Here is a 19,637-nt window from a genome sequence, read left to right as displayed (position 1 = left end):
TATATTTGCAGGTTACACAGTATCCTCTGTACATTATTACCCCACTTCAGCCACACCCACAACCTCTCTCTGAAATATATGACTCCCACCAGCTAGAATATCCCAATACCCACAGTTGTTGACATCGCAGCACCCAGACCTCCTTACCATTCTTGTGAACACTCACAACACAGTACCCCCAGGAGCTGTTGTGATTTCTTGCACTCACACCTGCATCATCCTCCTCAGCACCTTATTACCTCCATACCATCAGTGGTATATATCTCTACGGTATCACCTTTTCATCTAAGGATATCACTGTATATCACAGATTGCCACTTCTTTCCTTATAATAGTGCATCCACATGATACTTCATTTTTTGCATGCTTGCAGACCCCTACAAATACCTGTCAAACATCCTGCCAGCAATATATTTTACCCTGCTTTCTACAGGCACTACCATGCATTCACTTCCCATTGCTATACACTCATCGTCAGCATGGCCCCTTGTAGGTAACATCCTCTATGTCTTCAGTTGCACCTTGTAGTGGCACGAACTTCACATCCACAGCCCTCCATGGCCATACGTCTGCAACACCATCTTGTTGTGCGTCATTCTATGTCATCACTGGCATGTTCATTGCATCATATCCATGAGCCTCCTACATTATTTCAACAAAGATATCTCTGCTTGTAATTTAGCAAAGTAATTCAACTCATACAATAGAGATTATACCTAATCAAGGTATGTACATCCCTTCATTTGATACATGCAATTTTTAGATTATCCCTCCCCCGTAACCTAAGCATGTCATGTATAAAAAGGCACATCTAAATTTTCCTTTTATGAATATATCACTTGTATATATATATATATATATATATATATATATATATATATATATATATATATATATATATATATATATATATATATATATATGTATTCAAACATTTCACTTAGCATATACACTCCTTATTTAACATGGTCATTTTAGCATAAAATCTTATAAATTTTGCTTTTAGCTAACCAAGTGTTTTGCAGGAAATATGTGGAAAGTGTCATTACTGGGGATTTGTATTTTTCAATTCTAAGTATTGTAATAAGTTAGGCCCTAATGAGAATTTACATTTCCAGCTTTTAGATAAAATGAATGAGCATTGTAAATATCATGAATTACTTGTTCTCATATTTTCTCCATTATTTTCTGAAAATCATACAATGGTGAAACACGAATGGCACGTGCATTATTCTAATAGGAGGTGATTAATCCTAAGTTGATGATTTGCATCAATGGTCATAGTCAGGATGTGAACAAAACTTAGGGTTTTCATCTTTTATGGAATAACATTGGATCCACATTGGATCTCTTTCTAAAAATCATCATATTTTTAAATATTTTCTTCTTTTATCAGAGTTTAACTTAAAATTAACTCAAAATATATATCAATGGCCATAGTCATGATATGTTGAGAGTTAATTTCATTTTAAAACTCTATAAAAGCACCAAAATATATTGTATTCTTTACTTGAATTGAAATATGATTATTACATAATACATTCAATGACCATAGTCAAGGATGTATTATATTTTCAATCTTATTTTAATTCATTTAAAGAATGAGGTATGCTTTTCAAAATCCAATTTTAAATTCTTTAAATTCATTCATCATTTAGGATAGAATTGCATCATATTTTCAAAATTCTTTTTCATAAATCCAAGTGATTTCCTTCAGATATCTTCTTTACTTCTCAAATCAATTTTCAACCCTTGTAAATTCAAATATCATTTTTAGATTCTAAACTTTAAATTCGAAGTCCAATTTGACTTTGAAATTCATTTGTATATCTAAAATTCTAATTCTAATTCAAATCAAATTTCAAAGTTCAATTTAAACTTTGAAATTTCTGATTCATCTTCTCATTCCCAATTCAAGCTTTAAATTCAAAGTCCAATTTGATTTTGAAATTCATTTGTATACTCAAAATTCAATTTTCAAATCAAATTCCTAATTGTTTGTCAAGATTCAAATTCAAATTCAAATTCAATTTAATATCTCAAAAATCCATTTTCAAAGTTCAATTTAAACTTTGAAACCTCTGATTCATCTTCTGATTTCAAAATCAAGTTTATTTTCTTATCTTCAAAAATCCATGTTTTGAGATTGATTCCAAATTTAAGTCTTTTCTAAGTTTTAAATTTAATCTGGGTTTTCAAAACCCAGATCCATCTTCAAAAGTCTCATTTGAGCTTTCAGAATCCAAATCCAAAGTTAGATCTTAATCCCAACTTGGATCTCAGACTTCAGATCCAAATCCATTTTAGGATCCAGAATCCAATTTCATCTTGGATCTCAGATTTCATATTCACTCCATTTTAGGATCCAGAATCCAATTCTAGTTTCGATCTCAGACTTCATATCCAAATCCATTTTAGGATCCGGAACCCAATTCTAATTTGGATCTCAGATTTCAGATCCAAATCCATTTTAGGATCCAAAACCCAATTCTAATTTGAATCTCAGATTTCAGATCTAAATCCATTTTAGGATCCAGAACCCAATTCTACTTTGGATCTCAAACTTTAGATCCAAATCCATTTTAGGATCCAGAACCCAATTCCACTTTGGATCTCAGATTTGAGACCCAAAATCCGTTTAAGATCCAGAATTCAACTCCATCTTGGATCTCAGATTTCAGATCCAAATTCCATTCCAAACTTCGGATCCAATTCCATCTTCAGATCCCACTTTAGGATTCAGACTTCAAATCCAAATCCATCTTGACTTCTAGATTTCAAATCCAATTCCATTTTCAGATCTCATCTGAACTTCCTAAATCCATTTCTATTTTTAAATACCGTTTGGATTTCTCAAATCCATCCTAGTTTCAAACTTTAAATCTAGAAGTCAATATCACTTCAAATTTCATCTCCTTCTCTTAAAACCAGATTCAAATTCAAAGTCAATTTCTGACTTTGAAAATTCATTTCTTTTTACCTCAGCTTTAAATCATTCTTTTTAAAATTCAAAGATTTATTTTTCCCAACTCTGATTATTTCAAAGACTTAGAACTTCTCTGATATATCTCAAAGTCCTAAGTTAGACTCTACCATTCATAAAACATTTCTTCACTCCATTATCAAGTTCATCTCAGAAAACTTGAAAGTTTCCAAATCAATTTTCAAAAAGAGCATACATCCTTGCATTGCACAAGCATGATTCTTTGTGCATTTTAGACTTATGATAAATTCTTAGATAATATTTAGGCAAAGCAAAAGGCATAAATTCGATCCTTGGTTCGATTACCCCTGATAAAGGCGCTAGGAACGGTCGAACCTCGTATCGACGAGCGAATCCCGTCTCCCCATTTTCCCGCAATATTTCAAAACGGAGGCAGGTAATTTTTCTAAATATTTTCAAATCAAGGTCAAGTGAGACCCCGCAAAAGAGTTCCTCTCTCTTCTTCTTTCTTTTCTTTTCTTTTCTTTTCTCTTCTCTCTTCTTTTCTGTCTTTTTATTTTCTTCCTTCAAAAAGGAGAAAATAGGTGTCAGAAAGGAAAAGAGAAGGAAGAGAGAGAAATATCAAGAGAGGAAAAATTTTGCGATGATCACACTCATCTATTTGTGCATAATATTTTTATAGTTTTCCTTCTTTCATTTTCCCCAAGAAACTTAAATTCCTTAAATCTATCAAATGCATGGGATTTATGAGTAAGAAAGTTTACCCAACTCATTCTAGTAAAATCGTCAGTAAGAAGCAAAAAATATTTGTTATTGTTTAATGAAGGAGTTCTCATGAGTCCACATATATCAACATGAACTAATTCAAGAGGTTCCTTAGGTCTCCATGCTTCCCCAACTGGGAATGATAATTGGTGTTGTTTACTATAAACACACCATTCACATATCTCATTCGTACAATCAATGGTTGGCAAACCAACCACCATGTTTTTTAGATGCAAGAGTTTCAAACCATTAAAATAAAGATGCCCATACCTCAAATGCCATAATTTAGATTGGTCAGGACTATTTGCCATAAAAGCACAATCATCTATCTTGATCATTTCAAGTGGGAACATTTTATTTTGAACCATATTAATTTTTACAAGAACTGTACCATTCTTGTTTTTAATTTCACGGACGTCATTTTCAAATAAAAGAGTGTAGCCCTTTTTAACTAATTGCCCTACACTCAGTAAATTCTGGGCCAAACCAGAAACATAATATACGTCTTGAATGTATCGTTCATTACCTGATTTTGTCTTGATTACAATTGTTCCTCTACCATTGACGTCTACTTTATTGTTGTCCCCAAGCCACACACTCAGCTTCAAGGTCTCGTCAATATTTTTAAAGAGGCTTCTATCACCAGTCATATGATTACTGCAACCATTGTCTACAAACCACATTTCATTTTTGCAACTGTTAGTATTCATGCTTGCAAGAAACAAATTTTTATTTTCATCTGCAAAATTTGCTTGTTGCTTTGCCTTTTCAAAACATCGGGCTTCAATATGACCAAATTTCTTACAAAAATGACATTGTTTCTCTCTAAAGAACATATTTTGATTACCTTTTTCTATCCCATCTTTCCTTTGAGAAGTATCATAAAACCTTCATCGACCTCTTCCACGTCCACAAAAGGTTCCTCTAAAACCTCCTCGTCCTCGACCTCTACCTTCACCCCTTTGATCACACTGATTATTCTTTTCTTTTGGAATTTCAACTTTAGATTGAAAGGCCTGTTCCAACATTTTTTCTGAAGACCTATTTATGCGATGCTCATGGGCTAAAAGGGACCTCATTAGTTCATCAATAGAATACACAAATAAATCCTCGGACTCTTCAATTGCAGTAACAACATGATCAAATTTAGAAGGTAAACACCTTAAAACTTTTTCTACTACTTTTTGATCATCTAAAAGTTTACCAAAAGTCTTCATCTGATTTACAATAGTAGAGAACCTAGAAAAGAAGGTTTGAATTGACTCACTGGTTTTCATATGAAATGTTTCAAACTCTCTTCTTAAGGTTTAAAGCTTAACAATTGTGATCTTCTTATCACCATGGAACTTTTGTTTCAAGAGTTGCCAGGCTTCTTTTGACTTTGTAGCATCGGCAATAGTTGGAAAAATGATTTTGGACACAGCCTGTTGTAGTACTAACAATGTCTTTGCATCCTTCTTTCGGGCTTCTTTTACATTGATTTTTTATGTTGCTTTTGTTTCCTCAGTATCTGCATAATCATTTTCAACCAACTCCCAGAGGTCTTGTGAGATAAAGAAAGTCTTCATCTTAATATTTCAGAATTCATAATTTTCACCATTAAAAATTGGCACTAATGATTGAGACAAGTTGAGAGAATTAGAATTATTTGCCATACCAATCTTACTCAGACATTATCCTTCAAAAAAAATTTGAGTCTAGAGGAACTTCTTGCTTCGGCAATGCTCCTACTGCATTTTTCTCGTAACGCCCAGCTCCGATTGCAACCTGGCTCTAATACCAAGAATTGAAGGAAATATAAAATAAAAGCAAAAGTACATAGAAAAAAGGCAGCACACAGAATATCAAATAATACAGCAGCTGAAAAAAATATTTCAACAAAATTACTATTCACGAACTTCTTGTACCTCTACAAACTAACTCAAAAAAGAACACCTATTTATAAGCAAAACCTTTACATGAAAGTAGGAAGCCTAAGCTAAAAAATAGGAACACAACTCACGTACACCACCTTTTTTGGATTTTTAGACTCTACAAAAAAGCAAATCCCTACAAGCTAGGACTCTACACTACGTGCGCTTGGAGTGCTCTTCAACGTGAGCATTGGATGCTCTTACCCACTTTCTTCTACCTTGAGCACCAAGTTAATCGTGGGCATTGGATGCCTTTTCCCATAGCCTTGAACATTAGCCAACATCAACTGCTCGTAATCTAAGAGCTTGAAAGGTTTCCATATTTTAACTAAGACTACTTGTACCCTACTCAAGGCCTTAAAAATCAAGCAAATCAAAAACCGATTTCCAACACCTCAATATAATAACATGATCAGTTTGCATTTATTATTAAATTGATGAATGGGAGGGTCAATCAGAGAGAAGCAGAGAAAGGGGAACTATTAAAAGGTGAGTAGATGAATGAATCCAAGTCTCATCCTTTTTTTGTCTCCACCTACTTTCACTCGTTTCTTTCTCCTTAATTTCCAACATTCGTTAATGGTTGAGAGGAAGGTTTCTTCCTTTTGCCTACACAAGTATATTACGTATGTAGGAATTGGTGGAGGAAGAGAGACGGAGAGGTGGTGGTGGACGTGGAGAGGATGGGCTTCTTGGCTTTGCTTTTTTTGTCTACAAAGTAAACTATGAGTTGGTTAGCTTTAGGCGTTACAAGCCAGGGAAGATGGTTGAGGAAGAAGGCTCCAAGAGGTGAGTGCTCATAAACCCTGTATGATGGTTGTAGGCACTGATCGGTGTAGGCAGATACACTGAGTGAGTGAGTGGTAGGCTCTTAATTAGGGGTGTCAACCGGTAGGGTTTGGTTCGAACATAGGTGGAACCAGACTTGGACCCATTTTTTGGGTATGGAATCGGATCCAGACCCGGATCTAATCGGACCCACAATAAGAAAAACCATACCCGGACCATACCCACTAAAATAATATTTTTTATCATTTTTACATTGAAAATTGCGGGTCTTAATTGAAACTCGGATCTGGCCCGAGTCTGGTATAAAATGTTTGGATCCATGTATTAATCGGACCTTCAGGTCCGGACTAGAGTCTTAATCAGGTCTTCTTATTTATCACCATACCCGGACCCTATAGGGTTTTGTCTGGGTCAGGTCTGGGTAAACCCGACCCGTTGACACCTACTCTTAATCGATACACTCGATGAAAATGCACTATTGTTGAGCATCCATGGACGTTCAGTGTTTTTCCTTGCAATGCAAAAACATGTTTTTAGGTCTTTAGCAGCACTTTTGAAGTGTCGCTAAAAACAAATCCAAAAAAGATGTTTCCTTTTTGGGTTTTTAGTGGCATTTTTAATTGCAGCTAAAGACTAAAAAAATGTGTTTTTGATCATTTTTTTCATGTTTTTTGTGTGCTGACCATCCATCATGCACACACCATGGACAGTCGGTGCACGTGCATTTTCTTATGTGTGTATTTATAAATATATATATATGGAAGGAAGACTGTCCAACCAAAGGAATGTCCAAAATCTATAATCAATGATAATTGACAGTGGTCCTCCTCTAACAGTTGAGTTTCTTATCGATCAAACTTTACATATTGGATTTTTAGCATTCATTTAGTGAGTGACATATTTTGAATTATGAATTTTCGGATGCATTTTTTAAAGTGCTAAAAATCAAAGGCCCACAATACTTTGTATTGTAAAGTTTTAAATGCATTGTTAGTTGTCAATTTTCATGGGTCGGAAAACATGTCTATATGTCGGAAAGTCTTCATGTAAAGCATATTTCTTACTAAATAAATTATAAAGAACATATTTATGAAGTTCAATCAATGAGATGCTCAAGCATTGGATGAGAGCCATCGGATCATAATTGGTCTAAGATTTGTAGCTTCCTTTGGTTGAACGGTTTCCCTTCCCTATATATAATATGTAATATAAAATATATAGAAAGAGAGTAGTTTGGAGTGGTTTTCTCAATGAGCTAGGGTTATACTTTTCAATTGGATCGTATCGTACAAGACGTAGAGAGACACAATATCAGAAATGCCATCCTGTCCTCATAATTGCAATTGGCTCATATGAGATCAGAAATATGGTTTTCCTGTCCAAGTAAGCTGGAACAAACAGTAACCAAGCGCTAATCAGCTCTTAGAACTGAGCTTGTGGGTTTTTTTGTGATTTAGCATGGAGAAACCACTATTATGGCTTGGATGTCCTGTTACGGACCGAAGTGTCACACTGAATGTGGGCCTGAATTGGTGTCTGCAGTGTCAAAACTCCACGAGTACTCCCTGCCCACTGGAGGTAGTTTCCCATTTGACCTAGGCTACGTGATAAAGAACGCCCACCCCAGGTATCGAGTCCTTCAACCTGGAAGCTTTAAGCCGACCCACCTAAGCCAGGTGTGCAGAGCCCTTGTAGGCAAGCTTGTTGACTTGGTTAGGTCAAACCAACTGGAGAGAGAGAGAGAGAGAGAGAGAGAGAGAGAGAGAGAGAGAGGTTCAAAACAGCTCTTCTAAACAGGCACAACAGATCTATTCCAATACTCAAACATTAAAAAGCCAATCCAGTATAACGCCAGTAGCCTGACTGAAGCATCAAAAACGATCAGCAAACCCCCAAGCTTGCTACACAAAACTGAATAACTGGAAGAATTTATATCACATTACACTGAAACAATGGATCCTGGAATCAAGCAATGCTGTAACATTAGTACAATTCATCGACTGCCAGCTATCCTTGCAACCAACAATAGTGTGATGCCTGTCAAGGTGAGAACTTCGATAACAACTTGTCGACGTGAAAAATAATATCATCAATCCATGGGCGAACTGCCACCTGAGGTTGAAGCATCCACACAACAAACTGATGCAGTTGGTCTGGATAAGGAGGGTTAGGCCCCGAAGGCCATTTTACTTGTGCGTTCATTACAGCCAACTGCAGGCTCCCCCCAGATTCGCCTAGTGCAAACTCAAAAGGAGACTCTCCATACCTTCAAAAGTAGAAAGTACGTGGTGGTCAGCATTTTTATTTGTAATAAACATTTAGATGAAGTAGTTGCAGAATCATGAAATTGGTCTCAAGTCATGACCTCAAGGAGCTCAAACAGGAAATGAAAGAAATGATGTTAGACCTTCAATAATGATTGAGAATGCAAATAAGATCATATTTCAGCATAAGAATGACTAAAAGCAAATTAACTTTTCACAAGATAGACAAGTCCACAGTAGAACAGATACAAATGAAATGACAGGCCTGGCAGCCTGCCCAAGCTGAGGTCTATGATGTACTGTCAGTTGACAATCCTGGACCTTTCCAAAGAGAGTTATGCAAAAATGCTGAAGAATGGCCAGAAAGAAAGTGTTCTTTCATATGACAGACTTATTCTTTAATAAAATGAATACAAATAATATAATAAGCCTTTTTTCTATAGTCATATAACAAGACTTTCATGTTGCCTATGTTTAGAGTGAGAATTTCATTACCAGCGAACAATTCCAGACCTCTTCAAAGAGGAAGAGTCGAACAATATATGGCATGGATCTCGCAGACAAAGCAACTGTGACCGATGCACTGTTAGTGAGTAATTCAAGACACTTATTAAGCAGAACGTCTTAAACAGCGAATATGCCTTCTCTCCCCCAAGTCCTTTTGTATCATGGCTTTGGAGAACTCCACAAATCCAGAAATATCTCAAGGTACTCTTAGTAGACATTTTCTTGCATACTGCAGCATTTCCTCTATCCACATCATGTTATTGCTTCTCTTCCACAAGAATCAATCTACTATACCTCTACTTAGAAGTCTCTATGTGCTCAGGTCAGATCTTCACCCAATTCACGAATGAATAACTTGGTATCTTTTCAGATTGCCTACAGGAGGTTGGATCAGATCTCAACCTGTAACGACCCCAATCCAGACCCTTTAAAAATGCGGAATATTTTTTTTTTGAGTTGCGGAAAACTTCCCAGAGACCTGGGGTCCCTACAGTTCCAATTTCAGTTGGATAACCACACACCACAAACGAAGTTGCAATTCTCATCCATATCAACCAACTAAAACTCTTTTATTAATGAGTAAGCAAATTTCAAAGACAAGGTTTTCTTCAACTGAAAGTAAAGTAACAATTTCAGAAATTAAAAGAACTATAAGACAAAAGAAAGAGCCACTCTGTCTTCTGTTGAATCCGTCAAGCTCAAGTATGACTCTCATCCATCCCCAGATGCATGTCCAACTTCACTGTCCCCCAATTCCTGTGAAAAACCAACAAAGTAGGGTGTCAGAACCGAAATTCTGAGCACAGCTACTTCTAAAGAAACCAGGTGAGAGAAAGAACATGGATAAGATTTCATATAGTGATTTGAGTGAGTGCAGATATAAAATTTGCAACATTTAAATATCCATAACTACCAATGATTGCATTTTCTCACCAGTCAATAACAGTAAACAGTGTCATATATCAATAACTAAATGATCAAACCTTTCAGCATGACTTTACAATGTAAGTCATATGCTACCACCAATTGATGTCATGATATCAAGAATGATTCAAACATGCATGATCTAATGCACGACAGAAAAATGCATGATTATGTGCAATGCATGATTTCTTCTGTTATCTTTCATTTAAGTTTCATCTTTCCATATGCATGCCCTATTAAATGCACACATCTTTAAGTTCCTCTTTTTAATTACCGTGGCCCGCGGATACACCAAACGGGTACAAACCCCGAGGTCAAGTAGGTTCTTAGGGTAGCTTAACACACAATTTGTATTTTATTACTGGGTTCCAACTTAGCCCTTGACCGATATCAGGAAACAGCACCATCCATCGGAACATTAGACCTCCACATCTAATGTCGGGGACACAAGGGACACCCCACGCCCACAAGTGCCACTTCCTTGGTACCATAAACTCACAGCTGTGACTAACACACCACTCCCGGGTAAAGTGGCGGGTTCTCCCTAAAACCGTGGTCAGAAGAAGAACCTCAATATCGGGTTCAGGGGCAACAACGCACACGAAGTTTTTGTATCCTCACAGTCTCCCCAAGACCGGATAACTAAGATTCTCATACTCCATATGAGATATCCCAGAAGGTATATTACACTGTTCTTATTCATTATATTTTTATTTAATTCCATTCTTTAAGTTTGCAACACAATATGCAAAAGTAAAGTGAAAACCCCGCATCCTCCCTTGCAGGGACCCATTCGGGACTCCAGCCCGTATAAACCATTAGAACAGTGTTGTAATGTGCCAAACCATCTTATGTGGTTTCCGTGATGCAGTTAAAAACATATATAAAAGAAAACCCAACCCATGGCTCTCCAGGCCGATGATGGTCCAATTTGGCCATCGATGCATTGTATGCAAAAACCATAACTTGCAATGTATGCAATTACACCAACATAATCCCAAATGCACATTCATTCATACCATTTTAACAATGTACATGAGCTTTCGCAGTCATAAGCATGTGTAACCATTCATGTGTAAGTGCTTTCATGTAATCACTTAACACACATGCATTCATCCATAGTTTCATGAGGATATTTATGCATGCCAATAGACTTCGATCCCATATATGCACATGCACTTTAAACCAAATCATTCATGCATGATAATTAAACATGTCCCATAATGTAGATACATAAAACCTGTCATTCATAGCATGAGTTATTACCCACACACAAGCATATAAACCGGATTTAGAAATGTATATGTCAGGGCTGCACGCATTCACATCATGTATGCACCTCCACCAAACAAACTTTGCAATCATATTGATAGTACAAGACATTCAAGGGAAGCTATATCAAATATTCATAAGTAGGGAAAAGTAAACGATCTGGTGTAACCTAATACAAAAATCCAATAGTCAATGTTATTTTAATCAAGTGAAGTCACTTCCTACTGTTTCAAGAAAGTTAGAGCTGTGGAAGCAATTTATGATGGTGCAATAAAAATCAATATGGCAAAGGCAGGTCATACTGTTGCAATACAGCTAAACTATGTCAAATCAAAGGTTAACAGGGTACGCTAGTATGATAGGGTAGGAAAGAGTCAGAATTTCACCGAGTATACGATTTCTAGTAACTGTTCAGCATACACTAAGGTATTCAATTGACATAAATTGTTCAGCACATACTAGTGTAGTCCAGTAACACTAACTGATATTCATTTTAACAACTATACTCCTAATAATCACTAAATTTTGAACCTAACACTACACATGATTAAGTTACAAGTGACCATTGAGAAATTGAGAAATTGAGAGTTTACAAACCATTGAGAAATTGCATAAATAAGGAGTACAAGTTCAAATGTGCAGATTCCATGTTTTTCATATTAAACCTATATTTGGCGTATATGTACATTAGAGCTCTTTGTGCTATGAAACCCGAATGTGAAACCTACACCAAGCAACAAGGGACTAGTGTCGTTCATACTGTCTTGCACCAGCCTGGGGCATGGCCAGGATTCCCCTTCTTCTTCTTTTTTTTGAAGAAATCAAGTTACAGGCCAGCTCCCAGCTGACTGGGTCAGCTGGGCCTGCTATGGCCCGGTTCACAAGGTGCACAGCACATTTTTTTTCTTTAAAAATCATAGCTCAGTCATAGAATGAGTTTGGTCTTGTACTCAACTGAAAGAAACTTCTTGGATTCTTGAGTACTCCACAGAAACTGAATACATTCAATGTCTTTTAACACCACAATTTTCCAGTTTATAATTAAGCTTAATCTATATTTACTGCTGCTAATAACTATGCTGCAGTACTGTAGGTTTTAACATGTATGCCAACTGCCAAAACAAATCTTAAGTAAATTTATATTGATTCCACCAAGAACGATATCCATAAACAGAATTTACATGTATCATGCCTCAATTCCAAATCAAGAGTCTACTAAATACCCTAAAGTTTCAATTTACCATAACAGGTAGATTCTAAACTAACTGTCTATAAATCTTTATATAAAAATGACAGTGAACATTTCTACTGAACTTCAGCAGCATCACATAAGTAAGCAAAATAAATCTTTCTATAAGGGAAACAGCCTAACGTAGTCAATGTACTGAGCTAGTACAATTATTTCCAGAAACCTGTAATTTCATCTATTATTCTTCATCTCACAGAAAATAGATTACAAAAGTTATATTTCACCGCACAAGACTTTAACTTAATTACACCAATCTCACTAATATCATGTATAAAATGACAGAAAATCAACAATGCAGATCGATTATCATAAGGATGGTCAACCAAAACAAAAAGATAAACCTTCATTCCCCATCCAATCGCTCAGGGTGACCAAAACAGGGAAAGCCCCTGTTTCACGATTTCAAGGTATATGTCCCCATCAGAAATCCATAAGCTCTCTTAGTTAAAAAAAAAATCCAAAGACAAATACATTAACCGAGGTCTTAACCCCTTTAACATACATCAAACCCCCCCTTCTACCAGGAAAACTAAAATCCCCAAATCAAAAACCCTTAACCGAAAATATTAAACCCCCAACAAATCAACTAGGGTTCCGAAATAGGGTTGACCGAACCCCAAATCCTCAGAATAACTCTGGCATTACTAGACCCTCTCCTCAAATCACTACCCGGAATCGAACTCAGGTTCGATCCTTCACCCAAGATCGCTAGAAGGATCGTACCTCTTTGATGATTTCCCGGCGATTTGAGGCTGCAGATGAGAGTACGGGGCTGCGGGTGTCACTCTTCTTCACTGTCGTGGAGAAGAGTGCTCGCTGGAGCTACGGTGGCTGTGGGTTGCCGCAGCTTTTTCCGGCGACCCCTTCTTCCTCCGGTGCGCGCACGAAGACAGGGAGAGAGAGACGGGGAGAGAGAGATGAGGCTGAGTGAAGAGGGCGAGAGCCCCTCTCCACTCCCCTCCTTTATCGGCCCCAGGCCTCCCCCCTTCTCTGCCGAGATGGGCGCGGGGTCATTACGCTTTGCGTAACCCCCCCTGCCCCTGCGCCCCCCCTTTCTGTTTGCGTTAGGTTTTATCGGGCAACCCTTATCGGGTTGCCCTTTTCATATAACAGGGCAGAGATATGGGGTGGGGCTCGGGTCCGAACCCGAGACCCGCAACCCGGCCCCAAGTCAAAATGGGTCCACAAGTGGATCCAAATGGATCCACTGTGGATCCTCAAATTAAATTAAAATTTTAAAATAGAAAACTTTTTTATTTATCTATTATTATCATTAAATCAAGATTTCAAATAAATAAAACCTAAGTACCCCCCTTTATGGGTCCTGGATCCGTAATGTGGATCTAGGCCCAAATTGAAAATTTTGAAATATTTTCTAATAAAAATCTCGGGTTTTACATCCCTACCCCCTTAAAAGAATTTCGTCTGCGAAATTAGAACGTACTAAATGTGAGTAGTACCAAAATTAAATATTGCACGAGCCTAATGATTAACAACTAAGAGATACCTTAGACCAGATTAGTCTGATCGTCCTGAGTAGCAGTCGTAACAGCATAAACTCTCCCATTAGTCTTCCGCTGACCCTGTTGCGGTTGAGGTATCTGTTGTTGTTGTTGTAGTGGTTGTTGTCCTACCTGAGTTGCTGGCTTGTTCGGACAAAAAGGAGCAATGTGCCTTGGCTGTTGACAGTGATAGCAATTCCCCTTGAACAGCGGGCAAAAACCTTGTGGATGGTTCTTGCCGCACCTACGACATGTTGGCGGGGCCTTTTCTTGCTGTTGCCCATTATAGGTCCGCGGCTTCTTGCCACCCTGAGTCTTTCCGCCTGTAGGTGGATCCTTCCTCTTTCCGCCCGAAGCATCACCTCCATTTGTGCCTCCCTTTTGCGATACATTCCTAGATCTTTCCCAGTCCTCGGTCAGTACGGTGGCTGACTCGATCGCCTCGGCCAGAGTAGAAGGACGACCCCCGAGCACACGAGTCCGTAACCCATCCTTCAGTCCACGCACGAATTTAGCCGCCCTTGCCTTCTCATTCTTGAAGAGGTTTGGGCTATACTTCTCAAGACTCCGGAACCTGGTAGTTTATTCCACGAGACTCATGGTCCCCTGAGTCAGATCGAGGAACTTTTGTTGCATCTGCTCCTCGGCGTAAGGGGGAAAGTAGGCGTCCAGAAACTCCTCCCTGAACGTCTCCCAAGGAATCTCATCCCAATCAGCAAATTTCACCCTTCGCAGGGTGTCCCACCAGTTCTTGGCATCGCCCTTCAAGCGGTACGTGCCAAAGGGTGTCTTTCTCTCCTCAGGGACAAGTAATACGTCAAACACCCTCTCAATCTCCTCGACCCAGCTCTCAGCAGCCTCTGGGTCTGCCTTTCCTGAAAAGGAAGGCGGGTCCAACTTCAGGAACCGCTCGAAAGAAACGCCGCCTGCGTTTGGAACAATATTGACCGGAGGGTCACGAGTCGCTGCCTGCGCGGCTGCCTGTGCAGCCTGTACCGCTTGAGCCGTTTGTGCAGCCTGTGTCGCCTGAAGGTTATGAGTCGCTTGCAGCGCCTGCACTGTATACGTCGCTTGAGCCGTCATAGTCTCTGTCAAGGTATGGATGGCTTCCATCATGAAATCTCTTTGCTCCTGCCAGTCCGTGGGAGCAGCAGTAGAGGACGAAGCACCTCTGCGGGTATAATGCGACATCTACAACGTACATCCTTTCTACAAATTAGACTCCTACTGATCCTACCCCCTTAGGGTTGATCACGAACAATAATCGTTCATGCAATCATACCAAAACTTATTAATTTCACAACAAAGAATATTAAATTGCAATCCATCACACAGAATTCACCTACTTTAAATAAAAGTATTAAATAGTCATACCAGTGAAGAAGACTGCTCTGGAGGACGAGTCACACTTGTCGACGCTTCAGGACAGGGCTCATATACCAAAAATAAAAATTTAACACTTAAAAGATGATCAAATTGCAAGTCTTTGTGGTGGCTCTGATACCAAACATGTAACGACCCCAATCTAGACCCTTTAAAAATGCGGAATTTTTTTTTTTTTTTGAGTTGCGGAAAACTTCCCAGAGACCTGGGGTCCCTACAGTTCCAATTTCAGTTGGATAACCACACACCACAAACGAAGTTGCAATTCTCATCCATATCAACCAACTAAAACTCTTTTATTAATGAGTAAGCAAATTTCAAAGACAAGGTTTTCTTCAACTGAAAGTAAAGTAACAATTTCAGAAATTAAAAGAACTATAAGACAAAAGAAAGAGACACTTTGTCATCTGTTGAATCCGTCAAGCTCAAGTATGACTCTTATCCATCGCCAGATGCATGTCCAACTTCACTGTCCCCCAATTCCTGTGAAAAACCAACAAAGTAGGGTGTCAGAACCGAAATTCTGAGCACAGCTACTTTTAAAGAAACCAGGTGAGAGAAAGAACATGGATAAGATTTCATGCAGTGATTTGAGTGAGTGCAGATATAAAATTTGCAACATTTAAATATCCATAACTACCAATGATTGCATTTTCTCACCAGTCAATAACAGTAAACAGTGTCATATATCAATAACTAAATGATCAAACCTTTCAGCATGACTTTACAATGTAAGTCATATGCTACCACCAATTGATGTCATGATATCAAGAATGATTCAAACATGCATGATCTAATGCACGACAGAAAAATGCATGATTATGTGCAATGCATGATTTCTTCTGTTATCTTTCATTTAAGTTTCATCTTTCCATATGCATGCCCTATTAAATGCACACATCTTTAAGTTCCTCTTTTTAATTACCGTGGCCCGTGGATACACCAAACGGGTACAAACCCCGAGGTCAAGTAGGTTCCCAGGGTAGCTTAACACACAATTTGTATTTTATTACTGGGTTCCAACTTAGCCCTCGACCGATATCAGGAAACAGCACCATCCATCGGAACATTAGACCTCCACATCTAATATCGGAGACACAAGGGACACCCCACGCCCACAAGTGCCACTTCCTTGGTACCATAAACTCACAGCTGTGACTAACACACCACTCCCGAGTAAAGTGGCGGGTTCTCCCTAAAACCGTGGCCAGGAGAAGAACCTCAATATCGGGTTCAGGGGCAACAACGCACACGGAGTTTTTGTATCCTCACAGTCTCCCCAAGACCGGATAACTAAGATTCTCATACTCCAGATGAGATATCCCAGAAGGTATATTACACTGTTCTTATTCATTATATTTTTATTTGATTCCATTCTTTAAGTTTGCAACACAATATGCAAAAGTAAAGTGAAAACCCCGCATCCTCTCTTGCAGGGACCCATTCGGGACTCCAGCCCGTATAAACCATTAGAACAGTGTTGTAATGTGCCAAACCATCTTATGTGGTTTCCGTGATGCAGTTAAAAACATATATAAAAGAAAACCCAACCCATGGCTCTCCAGGCCGATGATGGTCCAATTTGGCCATCGATGCATTGTATGCAAAAACCATAACTTGCAATGTATGCAATTACACCAACATAATCCCAAATGCACATTCATTCATACCATTTTAACAATGTACATGAGCTTTCGCAGTCATAAGCATGTGTAACCATTCATGTGTAAGTGCTTTCATGTAATCACTTAACACACATGCATTCATCCATAGTTTCATGAGGATATTTATGCATGCCAATAGACTTCGATCCCATATATGCACATGCACTTTAAACCAAATCATTCATGCATGATAATTAAACATGTCCCATAATGTAGATACATAAAACCTGTCATTCATAGCATGAGTTATTACCCACACACAAGCATATAAACCGGATTTAGAAATTTATATGTCAGGGATGCACGCATTCACATCATGTATGCACCTCCACCAAACAAACTTTGCAATCATATTGATAGTACAAGACATTCAAGGGAAGCTATATCAAATATTCATAAGTAGGGAAAAGTAAACGATCTGGTGTAACCTAATACAAAAATCCAATAGTCAATGTTATTTTAATCAAGTGAAGTCACTTCCTACTGTTTCAAGAAAGTTAGAGCTGTGGAAGCAATTTATGATGGTGCAATAAAAATCAATATGGCAAAGGCAGGTCATACTGTTGCAATACAGCTAAACTATGTCAAATCAAAGGTTAACAGGGTACGCTAGTATGATAGGGTAGGAAAGAGTCAGAATTTCACCGAGTATACGATTTCTAGTAACTGTTCAGCATACACTAAGGTATTCAATTGACATAAATTGTTCAGCACATACTAGTGTAGTCCAGTAACACTAACTGATATTCATTTTAACAACTATACTCCTAATAATCACTAAATTTTGAACCTAACACTACACATGATTAAGTTACAAGTGACCATTGAGAAATTGAGAAATTGAGAGTTTACAAACCATTGAGAAATTGCATAAATAAGGAGTACAAGTTCAAATGTGCAGATTCCATGTTTTTCATATTAAACCTATATTTGGCGTATATGTACATTAGAGCTCTTTGTGCTATGAAACCCGAATGTGAAACCTACACCAAGCAACAAGGGACTAGTGTCGTTCATACTGTCTTGCACCAGCCTGGGGCATGGCCAGGATTCCCCTTCTTTTTTTTTTTTTGAAGAAATCAAGTTACAGGCCAGCTCCCAGCTGACTGGGTCAGCTGGGCCTGCTATGCCCGGTTCACAAGGTGCACAGCACATTTTTTTTCTTTAAAAATCATAGCTCAGTCATAGAATGAGTTTGGTCTTGTACTCAACTGAAAGAAACTTCTTGGATTCTTGAGTACTCCACAGAAACTGAATACATTCAATGTCTTTTAACACCACAATTTCCCAGTTTATAATTAAGCTTAATCTATATTTACTGCTGCTAATAACTATGCTGCAGTACTGTAGGTTTTAACATGTATGCCAACTGCCAAAACAAATCTTAAGTAAATTTATATTGATTCCACCAAGAACGATATCCATAAACAGAATTTACATGTATCATGCCTCAATTCCAAATCAAGAGTCTACTAAATACCCTAAAGTTTCAATTTACCATAACAGGTAGATTCTAAACTAACTATCTTTAAATCTTTATATAAAAATGACAGTGAACATTTCTACTGAACTTCAGCAGCATTACATAAGTAAGCAAAATAAATCTTTCTATAAGGGAAACAGCGTAACGTAGTCAATGTACTGAGCTAGTACAATTATTTCCAGAAACCTGTAATTTCATCTATTATTCTTCATCTCACAGAAAATAGATTACAAAAGTTATATTTCACCGCACAAGACTTTAACTTAATTACACCAATCTCACTAATATCATGTATAAAATGACAGAAAATCAACAATGCAGATCGATTATCATAAAGGATGGTCAACCAAAACAAAAAGATAAACCTTCATTCTCCATCCAATCGCTCAGGGTGACCAAAACAGGGAAAGCCCCTGTTTCACGATTTCAAGGTATATGTCCCCATCAGAAATCCATAAGCTCTCTTAGTTAAAAAAAAATCCAAAGACAAATACATTAACCGAGGTCTTAACCCCTTTAACATACATCAAACCCCCCCTTCTACCAGGAAAACTAAAATCCCCAAATCAAAAACCCTTAACCGAAAATATTAAACCCCCAACAAATCAACTAGGGTTCCGAAATAGGGTTGACCGAACCCCAAATTCTCAGAATAACTCCGGCATTACTAGACCCTCCCCTCAAATCACTACCCGGAATCGAACTCAGGTTCGATCCTTCACCCAAGATCGCTAGAAGTACCGTACCTCTTTGATGATTTCCCGGCGATTTGAGGCTGCAGATGAGAGTACGGGGCTGCGGGTGTCACTCTTCTTCACTGCCGTGGAGAAGAGTGCTCGCTGGAGCTACGGTGGCTGTGGGTTGCCGCAGCTTTTTCCGGCGACCCCTTCTTCCTCCGGTGCGCGCACGAAGACAGGGGGAGAGAGAGATGAGGCTGAGTGAAGAGGGCGAGAGCCCCTCTCCACTCCCCTCCTTTAT

General features: G+C 38.2%; 1 protein-coding gene across 1 annotated transcript in view; it reads right to left on the bottom strand.

Moving 5' to 3' along the window:
- Positions 1 to 8,201: 8,201 nt before the first annotated feature.
- LOC149812914 (uncharacterized) overlaps positions 8,202 to 19,637 on the bottom strand; it is a 50,904-nt gene continuing 39,468 nt past the window's right edge. Inside the window, exon 6 of the mRNA XM_089991247.1 lies at positions 8,202 to 8,677. Within this exon, the coding sequence (XP_089847373.1) occupies positions 8,452 to 8,677 (226 nt within the window). The 3' untranslated portion in view covers positions 8,202 to 8,451. The remainder of the gene's footprint in view (positions 8,678 to 19,637) is intronic.

The sequence above is a fragment of the Nuphar pumila genome, chromosome 16 (genome assembly GCF_984573655.1).
Source record: "Nuphar pumila chromosome 16, dmNupPumi1.hap1.1, whole genome shotgun sequence".
Taxonomy (NCBI): Eukaryota; Viridiplantae; Streptophyta; class Magnoliopsida; order Nymphaeales; family Nymphaeaceae; genus Nuphar; species Nuphar pumila.
Note: the sequence above shows the minus strand (reverse complement) of the source record. Positions and strands in the feature narration are given on the sequence as shown.